The sequence below is a fragment of the Nelumbo lutea genome, chromosome 3 (assembly GCF_056320005.1).
Source record: "Nelumbo lutea isolate HS-2025 chromosome 3, American lotus-T2T, whole genome shotgun sequence".
Lineage (NCBI taxonomy): Eukaryota > Viridiplantae > Streptophyta > Magnoliopsida > Proteales > Nelumbonaceae > Nelumbo > Nelumbo lutea.
In genome coordinates, this window is record NC_142686.1 from 38039306 (window position 1) to 38056284 (window position 16979).

At 37.1% G+C, this 16979-nt stretch overlaps 1 protein-coding gene across 1 annotated transcript; it reads right to left on the reverse strand.

Moving 5' to 3' along the window:
* Positions 1-220: 220 nt before the first annotated feature.
* On the reverse strand, positions 221-14954 carry GIF2 (GRF1-interacting factor 2). Its single transcript, XM_088975313.1, has 4 exons — positions 14699-14954; positions 1437-1513; positions 1176-1260; positions 221-1092 (listed from the first exon to the last, which is right to left on the reverse strand). Exons 1-4 carry the CDS (start codon positions 14774-14776, stop codon positions 622-624), a joined length of 711 nt encoding a protein of 236 aa, XP_088831439.1. The 5' UTR covers positions 14777-14954; the 3' UTR covers positions 221-621.
* Positions 14955-16979: the final 2025 nt, after the last annotated feature.

The window sequence follows — 16979 nt, forward strand, 5'->3', positions numbered from 1 at the left end:
GAGCCGAATTTTACAATAAAAAATTTATAACTAAAACACTGAAGTATCATAGACTGAAGTTGGAAACACTATCGTAAGTTCAGACAAAACAAGTGGAAGAGTTTGAAGTAACAAATGTTATCACCATAGCAGCTCTCATCGTCCGTGAACAACAAAAATGAAAAAGCTAGTTTTATTTCATCGAAGAAGTAAGAATAGATTAGATATGTGAGAAAAATCCTTTAGGCTTCTTAATAAATTGCTAAGCAATTTCATTATGTTAAAAAACTGAACCCTGCCTGGCAGTCTGGGATCGATGGAGCACGGGGACTGTTAAATGTTAAATCAGACAGACTAGAGACCAGAATGCGCCGTGCATTCACTCCCGACTGGAGAAACAATAGATAGTTAGATACAGAACAACAGCAGAGACAACCTTCCATCTAGACATCATATTCTTATTTGCCCCTTAACAGCACACTGCACACCTACATGTCCAGTTAAAAGGGAAAACAAGAAATCTGTTTTGGTCAAACATATCCCAACGGCAGAGGTATACTAGTACTAATGTAGTATAAGAAACACTGATGTGCTATCAACATCCAAAGCTGCTATTCATATGGATATCCAGTTGCAGCCGTTTCAGCTGGCATTTTCTGATCCTTTCAGGTAAGATGGTTCCCCATCAGCACTGCCACGTCCAGGAGTCGAGTTCCCTTGTCCATCACCAGAAGCAGCCTCTAGGACATCATGTTTGTTTCCTCGGACATCCAGAGGACCGCTTGAAGCACTGCCCCCACCCCCACTCCCACGTGCATATTCTGCTGCTAGGCCCCCACTGGGTGGTGGGCCACCGCCGCTGCCACCCCCAAGAATTGACTCATTTTGCATGGCCAGCATCCCATTATTGATTCCAGGTCTCATGGCCATATGACCTTGGACAGCTTGTTGATGTTGGTGTAACTGATGTTGCTGTTGCTGATGATCCTGCATTTGCTGTGGGTTGAACTGCATCGAGACTTTTGGTGCAAAAACACCAGGTTGTGAAGCCAATGCTGCCTGAGGATGTTGCATGTAATGCGCTCCGTGTTGCATTGCGTGATGTGGCGGCATCTGAAATGTTGTCAAGGTAAGTAAATGTTATTAATTTGATGGATGAGTGGCATGTTTCAGTCAGGTTCGTCTTTGTAACTGACCTGAGGAGCCATAGCTGGTGTTTGTGGTTGAGCATCAGCAATTGCAGCTAGATACATCAAGTTCTTTTGAAGCAGGGCTTGGTACCTGAATCACGAAAACAATTCAACAAATAGACCAGTATGAAATATGAATCTGCTCATATACAAATGAATCAGATAATGTACAGGGTAACTATATAGAATATAGTAAGTAAATTGACACATCAAACCAACTTGTCATTATGTCAAGTTATAATATGGTTTTGTCAGTTTGTCACTTACTGTGCACACTCAGCCAGTTTGCCTAGGTTTTGATTGTCCAATATTGCCAGGATCAACTTTTTGTTTTCATCCAGGTACTGCAAAAACCACGAAACAGCATCAGCCTCAAATAAACAAGTTCTCTTTTATCAGTTTAATCAAGTAACTCAACCAAAATATAAAAGTTTCAAATAACTTTCAAGTAATAATTGCAACATTATAACTCAAACCACCGGATTCAAGACAGACAACCAGAAATTATAATGAAAATTATAATTTCAGGATCTTCGACAACAAATGTGACAGAGGAGGGCTTGTTAGTAAAACTAAAGGCTAAAATGTTTTCTTGGGTGGGCATGCAAAGGACTTTTTATAGGAAAACTCATGATACTTTTCTTGACAAAAAAGTTCGCTTTTTGTAAAGCTGGTTATTCAAGGCTGAAAGAATATACCCTCTGTACAGATCCTTGGTATACATGGGGTCTGGTCTTTTTTGCTTTATGAATGAAAATTCTACTTAAGTCCTGTAAGTCCTAGAAATAAAAGTAGTCATAAGTACATCAGAGAAAAGTAGAAAAGTAATACTAACAATGAATAGCACTTAACAATGGGTGGCATAAATTTTTTAAGTTCAGGCATAAGTTAGCACATGTTAAAATTGTAAAAATATTTTTTTTTTCCGACCAGGTGAAGTGTAAGTAATTGTGTTGATATCTATTGAGACTAATTTTTACAGCCACCCATGAACACCAAGGATCTGTACACTAGGAGATGCAGTAACTACATAAACCAGTAATGCAATATCCAATTACGAGAAAAGTGCATCATATTCAAAAAAGAAAAGCAGATGAGGCACTTCCTTGAAGGTGTGACTGACAGCTAGCCATGACTTCAGCATGGTGCAAGACTTTCTATTGAGGAATCATGAACCAAAGGGTTTTTCCCTTAGTTGTTTAAACTTTAAACACCTTGGCTGCCAACTTAAAAGAACATCCTTAGTAGTGTCTGGCTTGCACCACTGCAATCTGAATAGCTGGAAGAATTCACCTCTTCTACATAGGCTATTTTCCATCAGGCACTTATCAAGTGTATCAGACCACACCAGAAATTTGATCTCAGAGGGAGTGGTGGGGCACCATATTTTTTAACTGGAAAAGGATTCCCAGGTGATGATTCTAGGTGTCTGAAAAAAGATTTAGCAGTGAAGGAACTCGACTCCCATTACCATACCTTCCTAATCCACTCTTTGTGCTGGTTTTTGAGCCCGCAGTTTTATTAACATTTGAGCCAGCTACTCTATTTTCCAAACGTTTAGACTTCTTCTTAGCCTTAGGTTCCATTCCACTCCATTGTTGTGAAATATTATATGGTCTGCCACTTTTGTGTTTCTGTCTAGTGCAATTAGAAATGGCAATGGGAATACCTGCACGAGTGGTTGCTCAGAGGACCAGGGGTCCAACCAAAACTTGCATTTTTTTCTGCCATTCCCTAATTTGTAGCTAATGTGTTTTGGATTTTTTCAATTATTTTCCAAATTGAACAACCATAGGAGAGGTGCAATTCTGCTGACTCCTAAGTCCTAACCCATATTAATAGTCCATATTTTACAACTATGATCTGTCTCCAAAGGCTGTCAGTTTCTACCTCAAAGCGACACCCCCATTTCTCTAGTAGGCTTGTATTTACAGCCCTTAGCAGTCTGATTCCCAATCCACCCCTCATTCTTTGTGAGCACAGCTTCTCCCAGTCCACCAAGTAGATCTTTAGTTACTTTGTCCATCTACTCCATAGGGATTTCCTAATCAATTCTACTAATTTATTTTCCACCTCAGCTAGTAAGGGGATTAAGGATAGGAATTATGCCAACTGTCTAGCTATAATACAATACTACGTATCAATGTAACTTTACTTCCTTTCGGTAGATATCTAGCCTTCCAAGAAACTGGTCTTCTCTGGAACCATTCAATGATTAAGTCTCTTAAAGATCTTGATCCGTCACACACACTTAAGGGCATCCGTAGGTGTTTTGATAGGAGTTGTCCTATCTTGCATCAAAATGTGCCCGCTAACCAATTTTTGAAAAAGATGGTAACTTTATTCAAAGGGAAAGAGGTAAATGAGAACACAGAAATTGCTAACTCAAAGAGTTATACAGGGAGAGAACTATCATTAAACATGTAATCCCCGTAAAAACCAGCCTTTGCAAGATCATCAACAACAGAGTTTAGCTCCCTAGGGACCCAACCCAACTGTGTGTTCAAGTTAGAAAGGATGTCTCTAGATTCAGCCAAGAAGTGAGCTAAAGCCCAGGGATCTCCGTCAGAACCAGTTAACCACTTGATAGTATTTGCAGAATCCCCTTTTATGATTATATTCAAATAACCCAGATCTCTTGCAATCCTGATTCCAGTTAAGGCTGTCATGAATTCAGCCTTTGTTGAAGTGGCAATCCCAATCGGTCCACTAAAAGCCCAACTAATTTTACCATCTCTTCTTCTAAAAACCCCCAATTCCTGCTGCAACTGGATTTCTGATGGCGCTTCCATCAAAATGAAAGGTTATCTTTCCTTCCTCAACAGATCTGCAGATTTAGGGGTGGTGAAAGACATGTTTTGAAGTTAGGAAGCTTGTGGCATTCCTTTGAAGATAAGAGATGGAGACTCCTTTAAAGTACTCTGAACTGGAGGTCCAGAGTAAGCACTATGAGAAATGGTGCCTGCTAACTGATCAATACACTGGACTTCCCCAACAGTGATGATCTCACTTCTACTGAGAAATAAGGTATTCTTACACAAACCTTGATCCAAATTCTCCACTTAGATCCAAAGTTCTTTCTCCTAAGCATGTAGTCAATGAGTTCCACTCTGTGATTGTAAGCCTTTTTGAAGTCAATTTTGCATATTACAACAGACTCCTTTCTCTTAATCTGGAGTCAATAAGCTCATTAGTGATTATTTATAAAAAAGAAATCTCATTAGTGATTAGCACCCTATCAAGCATTTGACAACCTCTACAAACACTCCTTGTGTTGGTGAAATAATAAATTCCATTACCTTTTCTATCCTATATGTAATACCTTGACTAAGATTTTGTATATACAGTTGTTGGACTTAAAGGGTGGTGGTCCTTAAACTCCACAGCCCTTCTTTCTTCAGAATAAGTACTAGAAACTAGAAGAAAGCTCATCATTAGTGATTAGCACCCCATCAAGCATTTAACAACTTCTGAGAAACACTCCTTGTATTGGTGAAATAATAAATTCCATTACCTTTTATATCCATTATGTAATACCTTGAGTAGGATTTTGTGCACACAATTGTTCGGACTTAAAGGGTGGTGGTCCTTCAACTCCACAGCCCTTTCTTCAGAATAAGTACCAGAAACTAGAAAAGCATCATTCAATCCTTTCATGTAATGCATCCTCATGAGATTCATTCAGTACCTCTGTCAAGTTGTCTTTGACCATTCCCAACAATTTTTGTAAGAAAAGACATTGTGAAACCATCTGGTGTTGGTGCCTTATGACCCATCATCTCATTGATTGCCTCTTTCACCTCTCCTTTTGAAACTAAAGCTTCCAACTCAGTTGTTTGCTTGTCTAAAATGGTGCTAAAAAATATCTCATCTAATTTTGGCATTCTTTTTCCATATTTCCTTGCACAGCTCCGAGAAATGATAATATCTCCTCCCACCTAGGAGAGATCATCTTCACAGGGATTGGGCCTTCTTGATCATTTATCCATGCATTACCTGTCCCTATACTGGCAGGTCTATCTAACTCCCATCTTTGGATAACATCTATATAACCACTCATCCCAAAAGTACCTCTTGAATTCCTTGTTTTCTCATTTGTGAATAATATTGTATTGAAATCACCCCAAATTACCCAAGGTATTTTCCATCTTATTCCCATGGTCCCACTTCATCCAGTTTGGGCCACAGTGTTGGCATGTGAGCTTCTTCATTAGGACCATACTAGGGCCATAATTTGGTTGGTTTTGGATTGAATCCAGCTACAACTGAACCCAATCCGATCTGAAATATGAATTGTTGGACTTGGACCAGAATTGGATTTAACCCAAATCCAACTTAATGTGCTTAAAATAAAGAAAAAATTTTAATGTCTTAAAAAATGATTTAAACGCCGATAGTTTAACGATGGACATGGCTTTATAATATATGTAATCTCTCTCTATGTGATTTAAGTGCCAATTATATTACATGTATATATAAAATAATAATATTTAATTGGACTCGGATTTTAATTGGATCAGTTGGGGTTAAATCCACATCCAATCTAATTATTAATTGCGTGCAAGTTTTAACATCCAAATTTAGGATGGTCAGTTCGGATGTCAAATCAGGTGTCACTGCATCAGGTTTTTGGTGTCCATAACCTCCCCCTCCCTTCTCCACCACTTCTACAACCCTTGTGTCCCATGTTATTACAGTGCCTCCTGTGCCAATTGCTAGTACATAAGCCAATCAAAAAGTTGGTGTCCCCAAACACTTGATATTTTGGTTTATGTTCTGAAGCTCCGTTTCCTGCAATAACAAGGTACCAGCCTACCAATTCTTTTACAATAAGTTAGTGTTCATTCGTCTTCTTTGAAATACTAAATCCTGAAAGTTCCAATAAATTATCTTAAAGTTTGTTAACATTGTGTACCTTATTTATGATGCCTATTTCTACCATTGTGTTTCACACCACTTCCCCACCATTTAATCCCCAAGAGCCTAAACAACTCCCTGTCAATCCTTTTGCCTTTTTTACCTTCTCTGTAATTGCTCTCTGCTCAATAGACATTAATAGTTCTTTGTTTCTTGCTTGAAATATAAGCTTGGGTTTTGTTATATTATATGGCATATAATATATGTGTATATATCCCTACCTTAAAGGATACTCCCAACAACTACCCAAAACTCTAGTTTCGACTATAGCCCTTGTGATGATTCTTCAACTCTAGGGTTTGCTGCATGTAGATTTAGGATAGCTTGGTAATGGTCTTTCTCTTCCAGCTCCTTTTCTTTGCATTCCACCATAGCAACTCATTCATAAGGTTCTATGGCAGCCAATGACATGATATACTCATACTCCAGCATTTCCACCCTAGTTCCTTAGCTTCTTATGTGGTTGAGATTGTCCTCAAATTTTATTACAGCTTCTCCTCTTCAATGTTTTGTCCCACTAGTACCTTAGGCATCCAGCTTCTGTCCACGGGTATGGTTTGTCTATAATTTTCCAGTTTTCTTTGTACCTCTGGGCGCACCTCTGATCAGATAGGAACAATGTATACATAGTCATCCAGGACAACATTTGCCATCCGTGCTGTCCACCAAATGGTTTTCTTTGCCCACCTCCAATTAATCTAATCCCAATATCCGCCACACAAATTGCCTACGCTGCAAACAACTGATTCACTCCACAAGTGCAATAGTAACCCTTATCCAATACCACTTTGGTTCTTCTTCTCTCCAAGCATTACATTGTTGCAAACCATCACCCCAAATGCATCACCGCTCTCCTATAGTTCCTTGTTCCATTCTAAGGATTCTTTCAGGTTTTGTCTCTAACAGAAAATGAAAAACGAATTCTATCCCCATTATTTGTGAGCCTTGAAGCTGAAAGTTAGATTCCATTTTCTTAGAGTCCATCTTTACACATCCTCAGTCACTACTTTAGAGTGCTCAATGGTGTCCACCAAATAGAATTTTACTAAGTTTACCCTTGCTTCTTCCCCTACCCCAATCTACTTCCAAGAAAAAAAAATCTCGTACATACTTTCAAATGGCTAGAACCTCCCAAAGGCCATTCTGGGTAGGTTGCGATTTCTGCAGAGATTTTCCTTTCTATCGCATTCATCATCAACTGGGAATGATGGTTCAGCCGTACCAAGGCATGCTTTTCCTCTGCCACCAAAAGATCCACCCCCATTTCTGACCACTTCCCTTGGTCCTTTACCTTGGTGCATCCATACTTCGTCTCAGTTGCATTGCTTCTGGCATCTCCCCCCCCCCCCACCCCCCATATGCACATCCAACACTGCCTTCATACTGCATCATCTTCAGATTACAATTCACAATTCAAATTGTCAATTGAGTCATGAATCCCAAAAGTCATAATTCAAATCTAAAATTTGAATCCTTCTTTGAAAAAATGTTACCCTTATTGATTGAATTTCACAATTTCATTCATGAATCTCATGATTTATATGATTCATGATTTTCAAAGCAATTTGATTAGGACCCTTTAGAAAGACCTTTTTGAGTTTATGTTCCATCATATGTATGCCATTAAGCTATTATATGTGGGTTAATTGACTTTCAAGCCAAACCTGATTATAACATTCTATGTTTCTAACATATGAGTGGTCAGTTCTACTTTACTAAATACATATGTGACAGGTATGAATTATGAACTAAAATGCGGTAGCATCACTTTTCTACACATACGTTTAATATATATATATTTTATTTTTTAATAAATTTCTAAAAAAAATAGAATAAAGGATTTTCTATAGATTCACAATTTGACACAATTCAACATTCTCTATGATTTATAGTACAATTATAGTTTCCATAAAATTCTATGAGGCCCCTGGAGATGTAAAATGTCAACTGAAATATGCCATCTAGTACCTGATAAAATATTGGACATGTATTTTACACATAAATATCAACACTACTAATGGATTCCCTGGATTTTGGGAGAGGACTATGGCGTGGGGCTCATGGAATCTCATAGGGCCTACTACCTCAGCCGCCCCTCAGTAGAGGCACAACCAAGTACTAATAGGTACCGCAATCCAACCCAGATTCTCTGGATTTGAATATCTAAATTATCTCAGAGTTTGTCTAGGATTTTCTTGCTACATGAAATTGCAATGATTAGGGGCCTTTGCTTTGTCTGATGATAAAATCTTGAGCTGACAAACATGAGAATGTGGGCATGACTTTAAGAGCGACCACTTTGTGCAAAACATAGCCAAAGTTGAGGTCTATATTCAGTATTTCAGTCCACTCCTTTCAAGAACTTAGACCAGACCAATATTGGGTAATGACCCTTTTAAGGGATTTCAGGGATTTTCTGAACTTTTCTGTTTAGAGTTTTAGGTGCAAATTTTTAATTTCTACTTGTAGGGGTTGGTCTAATTTGTCTTTTAAGCAATTTAATATTCTTAGTAACAATTGTATTTACTGTTTATATTAAAATCCGATTCACATGGCAGTTTATTGTTTCTTTAATTTGGCTTAGGAAGTAGGTTTTTAGCCATTTGTGATTTTAATACCAGAGCTTCTGAAATATGGAATAAAACATCTGCAGTTTTCTAGGAGTGTCCTCCCTTGTCCTTCCCATGCCATCTTCTGGTTCCTTTAACCCTTCTTGTTCGTCTTGATGCTATCTATTTCCTACATTTTATCTCCAAGTCCTGTTCTTTTTCTATAAAACCTAAAGCCCTTGTGTTTTGATCTCCTACATAAGTTGCTATAACCAAGAACTTCTTTTAACGGTAAACAAAAGGAAATTTCATTAAAAATAAATAAATGTTACATTCAGCTCGTGATTAGGTTTGCACATCAGGAACATAAATGAAGTGCTACTCCAAAGCACCTTAGCTTTTTTGTTTCCCACAATGTTTGGCCATTAGGAGAAAAATCTACCCTGGCTAAGATGTTGTCAAACTTTGGACCTTAAACAGCATCTAGAAAAATCTAAAATGAATTCAAACATACTGCAGAAATAGAATGGATGTATAACATTTTCCTCTGTTTTGCACATCAGGAGCATAGAACTGAAATCCCCTTGAGTTCAAATGTTGAATGGTTAGAATTCTATCTAAAGCCAGCAACCAAGAAAATGCCACAATCCTTGGGGAAATTGGATTACCCCAAATTCCTTTTACATTTGATCTCTCAATCTGATTCCTAGACAATAGCTTCATAAAAAGACTTGATTTAAACTTCCTAATTTCTTATTAAGACATTCCTTCCACCATCATTTATATGACAATGTAAGACCAATCTTCGTTACCCCCAGTTATTCAAACAAAAAGTGTACTCCATCCAATAATAGTCTTCTACATTGTGGGCACCAAAAAATCCGCTCTCCTTTTCTTCAAAAGCATTGACCCACTGTACGAATCATAAGGGAGCCTCAAGCTCATAACTTTCTAGTCTTGCATGCCACTCATATTCACAGAATCTCACCTTACTCTAGTGTTGCACCCCTAAGTAGACTAAGCATCTGTGTTGGACACGCATTGGATTCCAGCACTCCATGGATTCTTGCTAGACACTTCAACTGTTCAACATAACATTTTTATTTATCTACTTGCTTGTTTGACATAAATTAATAGATAATATACATAATGAGTGCTATAAATGGCTTTCTAGGCACATGTCTATTCAAGTCCAATGGGTCAGAAGATCTCTCAACTGTTTGGTGGATGGTCTTGCTAAGCAAGGAGTACAAAGACAGTCTATGTTTTGGGTCAGAACTTCTTGTTGTACTTTATTTTTTTTTAATAAATTCATTTCTTGAATTGCTGATAAAAAAATATACATAATGAATGCCATTTTTTCTATAAATCATTATCAACAAAGATAAAGTTCCATACATACACATGTGTATGCATGTATGTAATGAATTCTTGCTGAGGCAGACCCCTGGACAAGCAACGGATTCTGATTTCCATTTGTGTCCATGCAACACTTACCTACTCCCATCCACCACAGTAAACTTCAAATAGCTTGAAAGATCTATTTGACACTTCATCCCCTTCCACAAACACAACCCACAGGATGAAGATACCTGCCTAGTGCCTAACCACCCCATAATTACACAATACCACTCTTCTCTAAATGCATCAATCTCTTTATCAAACCTCGATAACCACTTCCCTTGAAAGTACCTTGTTCAACTCTTTAATGTGCCTTGTTCTCAACCCAGCACCTTAACTAGGGTCCTAAAAACTGGAGTAAATCTAAAACAACTCAGCTCTCTATTCCTCAAATTAGTGCCTTACAGCAGCCCAAGTTTACTACCAACTATAAATCTATTGCCGCCAAATTCCTCCTATCCACAGGTATGAACCTTGCAGTCCCTCTTCATAAACCAGCCTTACAACACCTTGCTATTTAGCTGAATAATCACTTAATTTTGTAGGACATAGCATCTATCCTAGTGCCTCAATCAGACTCAACATAAACAATTTATATAGGAAGAGCATCTAGAATCTATTAAAGCTCATTGAAGAAGTCCTAAGTCTTGGATATGGATACAGTTCTAGTTCGTTTATTCATTTTCCTTTTTTTATTTGAAATTGCCAAATAATTGTATTATATCTGTCAATAAGAAAGAGTGTATCCCTATACAATAAGCTCCTATACAGTAGAGCAATCAAAAAGCACCCAAGAACACAGACAGTTAGTGATATTACCTACTATTCATATACAATGACCCGGAGAGAGAAAATTTGAGATGAAACTTGGAAGGATTTCTCTGAACTCCTTGTGAATGGACAGCCACAAAGAAACCATCCCAAATAGCCTCTGAATCATGGCTTATCTCTAGAGGATGCTCAGTAATCGAAGACTATAGAATTACTTTTAATCAAAGAATTTCATTTTCCCTTACCTCTTATGCCTTGTTTCTATTTAATATACCATCACACAACCATGCTAAATCTTAAAAGTTTAAAGCAACTAGTGTGCATATAACAAAACAAAGGCATGTATTATTTTAAATAATTGGAGATAAAGACAAGCAAATAAAACATTGACATAACTTGGCAGTTAATTAAATCAACCAGGCTGCTGACTAGTCATGAGTTGACCTAGGTGATACTTTGTCGTCCTTGGTGACTGCGTCATGGGTATCAGTCAACTATTAGCAATATGGTTGGTAATCAGTCATGGCCTTGAACTGATTAGTCAATGACCCGATGATCAGGTTGATACATGGTATACCTGATGATCAGGCTGACCTATTATCAACCATACATATCCTTTCACTTTATCCTAAAGTACATTTGCAAATACAGTTAAGCATGGTATCAGTATCTAGAAATCAGATTCACCAAATATTGTACCCATTCTTTTTTATCAGCAATGCATAAATGATGTCATTGATTAGAAAAATCACGGTTACAACAAGAGGTTGTGAAAAAAGAGCACAGCTTTAGAAAGCTGACCCAAACCAAATTTACAATTGAGCCCAAAACAGATGAGTTCTTTGTACCCCTTGCTTAGCTAAACCACATGCCAAGCTGTTGGCAGTTTTCCTCACCCATCTAACTCGGATTAACATGTCTTTTGATAGCCATGTAAATCGCCTGAATTCATTCCTCAAATGTCATGTCACTCCCTCCCCCTTCTGCAGCCAGTTCACCACAGTTTTCGAGTCTCCCTCAATGATCGGTCAATTAATACCCAACTCTTTTGCCATTTCAATCCCATATACTGCAAGCAAAAGCTCTGATCTTGCCACATCACCTTGTTCCACAGGTCCAGAGTATAAAGCAATGATATTTCCTTCTTCATCCCTAATGCCCCCCTATGCCTGTGGGGCCCGGATTACCCAGACAACTCCCATCAAAGTTCAGGTTTTTCCATCCACCTATTGGGAGCGACCATCTCTCAGAAAATTTCTGTCTTTTGATGAAGAGGCAGCAATAACACCCCAAGCCCTCAAAAAATCTTCAACTTTAAAATCTGAAAACAGCTTCATGCTTTTTCCCTTTGTTCTGTTGTTGATCCAAATTTTGATGCATTGGATAATCATCTGTTAGGTGAGGTACGTACTTAACATAAATTATTAAATACCAATAAAAAACATAAATTATTAACTCATTTTATTGCAAAGTGCTCTAATTGTAACTAGAACCTTGACTGTATGTGATGCCCAATTTCAAGCAATTTTCTGCTATGTGGATAAATCATGAATTTTCCTAGATGAGTTGGTTCTACCGAACCAACTCAGCATTTTTTTATCTTCAAAAAAACAAAAAAAAAAGAAACTATACTTACAAACAAAAGCCCCTTCAAGCACTATTAAAATAGGATACCTGACTGATAATATATATGTTTCAAAATCCTTCCCTTCAGATTTTTTCCACATTCTACCCAGAAATTGTAAGGAATAACCATATAGAGGTTCCCTCATTCCAAAAGGACTGGCATGTCATCCCAAGAAGAATCCTCCTTTATCTCAAGGAATTTTTCTTTTTTTTTTCCCCAATGTAGGCAAAGACAAGTTCACACATAGTTCCTCCAAGCCCATGTTGCCAATGTTGTAGAGTGACAACTAGTTGTTTTGACCTCCCTATAAATGGAGCAACTATTTAGTCCTACTCAATGACAAGGTGACCAGAGGAAAAAGGGTAGAAAAGATATGTTATGAATTTAAGTCAATGATGCAATCTTAAATATATATTAATAAAAAATGCAAATCTGCAAGAAAAATAATTAGTTATCACCTTAGCACACCTCCCTATGCAATGCAGCAACTATTTAGGGCTACTAAATGACTGGGTAATCACATGAAAAAGGACGGAAAAGCTATGATATGATTTAAGCCAAATGATGCAATCTTAAATATATGTTAATAAAGACTGCACAACTGGAAGAAGAAAAATGAAAAAGAACATTTAGCATATGCTTCCCCATTATACAAACATAGAAGAAGGATGGATTAGCTGAGAATGGTTGGGATGAGAGAGAGATAGAGGAGGGAGGGAAAGAGAACAAAAGAGAAAGAATGCAGACTTTGACTGTTTAGTATTGTTTCCTTGTTGGTGACAACTTCTCTACAACAGAAGACCACACATATTGTCGGACACCCCCTAATTCGACTAGCAGTAATCAATCTAGTCAACCCAATTGATGCTTAATAACCACATCATGGGTATTTGATGAATAACCAATGGTGCAGATCCAGTCAGTATGACCCCCAAGTGAGCAGTTGGCTTACTAATCAATTGATTAGTGGATGCTTAGATGATACTGCCCAAGCAAGACCATCCATGCCTTTCCTATTGACTATGCATGTAATGCATTTATTAGGAATAAACTGACCTCTATAAATTAGGTTGTTTGATAGGTTTTCCTAAAACCTTCCTGCTAGGGATTTTTAGGCTGCAAACAGATCAGATAAGAACCGGACATACCTAGATCCAAATTTGACCCGTTAGTATACAAATAGGATTCAGGTATTAGAATAGAATATATTAGTATTAAAAGGAACTAGTAGTGACTTTGATATTGTATATCATGAACAAAGTTAACTTAAAATAACTTTTCTGAGAATTGAACCTCTAACTCTTAGGTAAACATACCATATTCTTATCAACTTTACTAATAGCTACATATTAATTCTGAAGTGGATCTAATTTGGATTCAATTGTAAATGGATCTTATTGAAACCACCTTAATCGGATTGGATTTGAAATTTGAATTCAAATTTGGATGAATTGATACCATTTATGTTGTAGATAGATAGATAGATAGATAGATAGATAATAGACAACCAGATAATTTACCACAAAATGAATGTATCTTCCTGAACTTGTTGGATTGACAATCTAGAGAATGAACCAAAGAATATTGAACTACACTTTCTGGCATTCGTTCAGTTAAAAGGCATATCGTGGTTGTCTAAATTTGCCACCATTGGTAATATACACTAAATGCTCAATAATTGCTTTAATATATTTCAGAACCTACTTCTTCGTATCTTAGTAAGTTCTTTGTTTTGATTAAGTGGGTTTGAGGATGCGGCTTTTCAGTTCCCTCCTTTTCTCTCCTTTAAAATTTTCTGCAGCTATTGTCGACGAAGTCAAAAAGCAAAGTCCTCAATCGGTAGGAGAAAGAGCGAAAACAGAGTTTTAATTCAAGTAGAATTAAGTTAAGATCAATATTTAAGAGTTCATTACAGCATCAAACAGTTGAAAACTTGAACCTTTTTTTTTTTCTAAATAGTTGAAAACATGAATTAGAAGCAAGTTTCCCACAGCCCATAGAATTGAATAAGCTAATTATGACGAATACAGGGATTCAGAAGAAGCAATTCTTAAACCAACGCGTGCAACATTGACAGAGCGAAATACACCCCCCATCGAAAACCCCAAGGTCGAACAAGCAGGACAAAGAAACGCTATACTTTCAGGTTAATTATCAAAATTCAAAAGGTGTCGACCAACGTCTTCAAAAAACTAAAACAGGCAAAAACCCTAAGTAAAGGGGAAAGAGGAAAAATAGAATGAACAGACACAAGGACACCGCACCTTTTGAATCTGTTCCGTTGTGATGTTCGTCGGAGGAAATGAAGGCATCATAGGAAGCATTGACGGAGGCTGCTGCATCTCGTCCTCTCTCTATCTCCCACTCTCTCTCTCTCTCTCTCTCTCTCTCTGTCCGCGAAAGAGAAGAATAATGAAAGTACGAAGAGGATTAAACTTGTCGATATTCCCCACCAAACATGAAAAAGAAAAACTTGCCGATATTTATATTTTCTTTAAAAAAGAGAAATAATAAACCCCCGGTCCTCGAAAATGGAACAATTCAAATAAGAAGCTGGGTCGGGGAAATTCGGATCTGCTAACCACACCCTATCCACGTGACACTAAATTAAAGCCGCACATCAAGAGCATCTTTTCTTGTAATTCATAGGACTGGGGAGATATTTCCGATATGCGGCTGTAGTTTCTTGTAGCACTGTCAAGAGTCCAAAAGTCGGATACCACCCGATTCGACACCAAAACCGGGATAGACCATCCCAAACGGTTAAACCCATCACAAATTAACAACCCCCAACCCTGGTGGGCGGTGGCAGCGTCCAGGTGCGAATGTAGGCTACGTAGTAGGTATGGTCGGGTGGGAGAATCTACGGAAAAGTACGCACAGATTCAATGTAGATTTCTGATTTCCACCGTAGAGTTATAAATATTTAAAATGTCAAAACCCCCATTTTATACATCAATACCTGGGCCTAATTTTGGGCCTAAAATTTCTGACTCTGGGCTGAACCGTCAATCACCTGGGAATCTAAGGCCCGTTGGTTTTTACATACGAGAGAAAATTTCTTGGTTATGATATTTAAATGTATAGAATATTGTTATGAAATTTAAATGTTGAATTCTTAAAAACTGGTATTTAACTATTTTAATTCTGGATATTTAATATAATAATTAAAAATTAACTAATGAATATAAAATGATTAAAAAATAAATTTATCAAATAGTTATAAATAATTAAATAAATAAATGTATAATTATAAATTATTACTAAATAATAAATAATAAATGGATAAAAATGATTAATAGCTATTAATAATTAATAATAGTTAATAAATAATATACTCATTAATTATTAATAAAATTAGTTAATTATTAAATAGTTAAGTAGTTAATAAAAATCAAATAGTTATTGCAAAATAATTTATTAATTTAATATTTAATCAATTATTTAATGATAATAATTAATTATTAATAAAATAATTAAAATTATTTAAAAACAACTAAATATTTTAGCATTTAATAATAGTTAAATATTAATTAAAAGTTTACTTGAATGTTAAACCATTTTTGCCTCTAGGTTGTTGTAGGTCAGTAGTTCAACATTTAAATTGGATGGGCTAGATCATGATATATATAAGGAGATGGGATATTTTTGAAAAATAAAAAAAAAAGAACAAATTTCTTAAACTATCCCTACTATTGGTGAAAAGTGCGGCTGGTCTCTTTCTGTTGGCGAATGGCGATGACCTGTTGGATGGAGATCGGGAACAGGGTTTCCACGCATCAAAGCACCTCAGACGTGGGTATGCTACGTTTGAATGGCGAGCCAGAGTCATGATATCCTCCATTATTCCATATGCTTGAGTCTTGTACTGTCTCCCCAACTCTAGCTTTAATTTTGCAAGCATTGCAATGGCATATATGAAGCTGGAAATGATGATCTGTATATATATATATATATATATATATATATATATATATATAGCAAACCCATTTTTTTGCTACTGTTTGTTAGCCCCTTTTTTACTAATATCAATCTCCCTAGACAAACCCATTCTCAACGTGTTCCCCACTTAACCACAAGCCAACCCACCGGTTTAGGTAAACCTTCACAGCATCAATCTCCCTAGACAAAGAATTGTTGGGCATCACCTCTTCGGCAATTAGTGCCAATCTGGCTGCCCTCGCAATTACCTTCCCAAAGATGACAGTAGTGGATGAAGGTTTGTCGATCTTCAGCTGCTCAATATCCTTGTGGAGGGCTGATTCGATTTTTGTTGGGAAGGTCTGGCAGGATTTCCTTTCAGTGCTACTAATGGAGTGCCAGGTCGGAGAAATTGGCTCTGCTTTCAAGATCCACAAATCTCCCACAACCCTGATCAGCTCTCCGGAGGAAGAAGATCACCGCTGTCCATTTATAGAGGGAAACCCTGTTTCCGATCTCTGTTTGTTGGCAATGACTTGTTGGATGGAAAGATGGGTGAGATGAGTTGCTATGTCAATACCAAGACTATCTCCAGAGATGGTTGTGCCAAACCCTAGTTGGAGA

Excerpts from the sequence above, each read along its gene's own strand:
- GIF2 (XM_088975313.1), bottom strand. The coding sequence starts at position 14,776 with ATGCAGCAGCCTCCGTCAATGCTTCCTATGATGCCTTCATTTCCTCCG. Across the intron at positions 1,514-14,698 it reads CAACGGAACAGATTCAAAAG|TACCTGGATGAAAACAAAAA; the intron begins GTGCGGTGTCCT and ends TGGTTTTTGCAG. Across the intron at positions 1,093-1,175 it reads CACCAGCTATGGCTCCTCAG|ATGCCGCCACATCACGCAAT; the intron begins GTCAGTTACAAA and ends ACAACATTTCAG.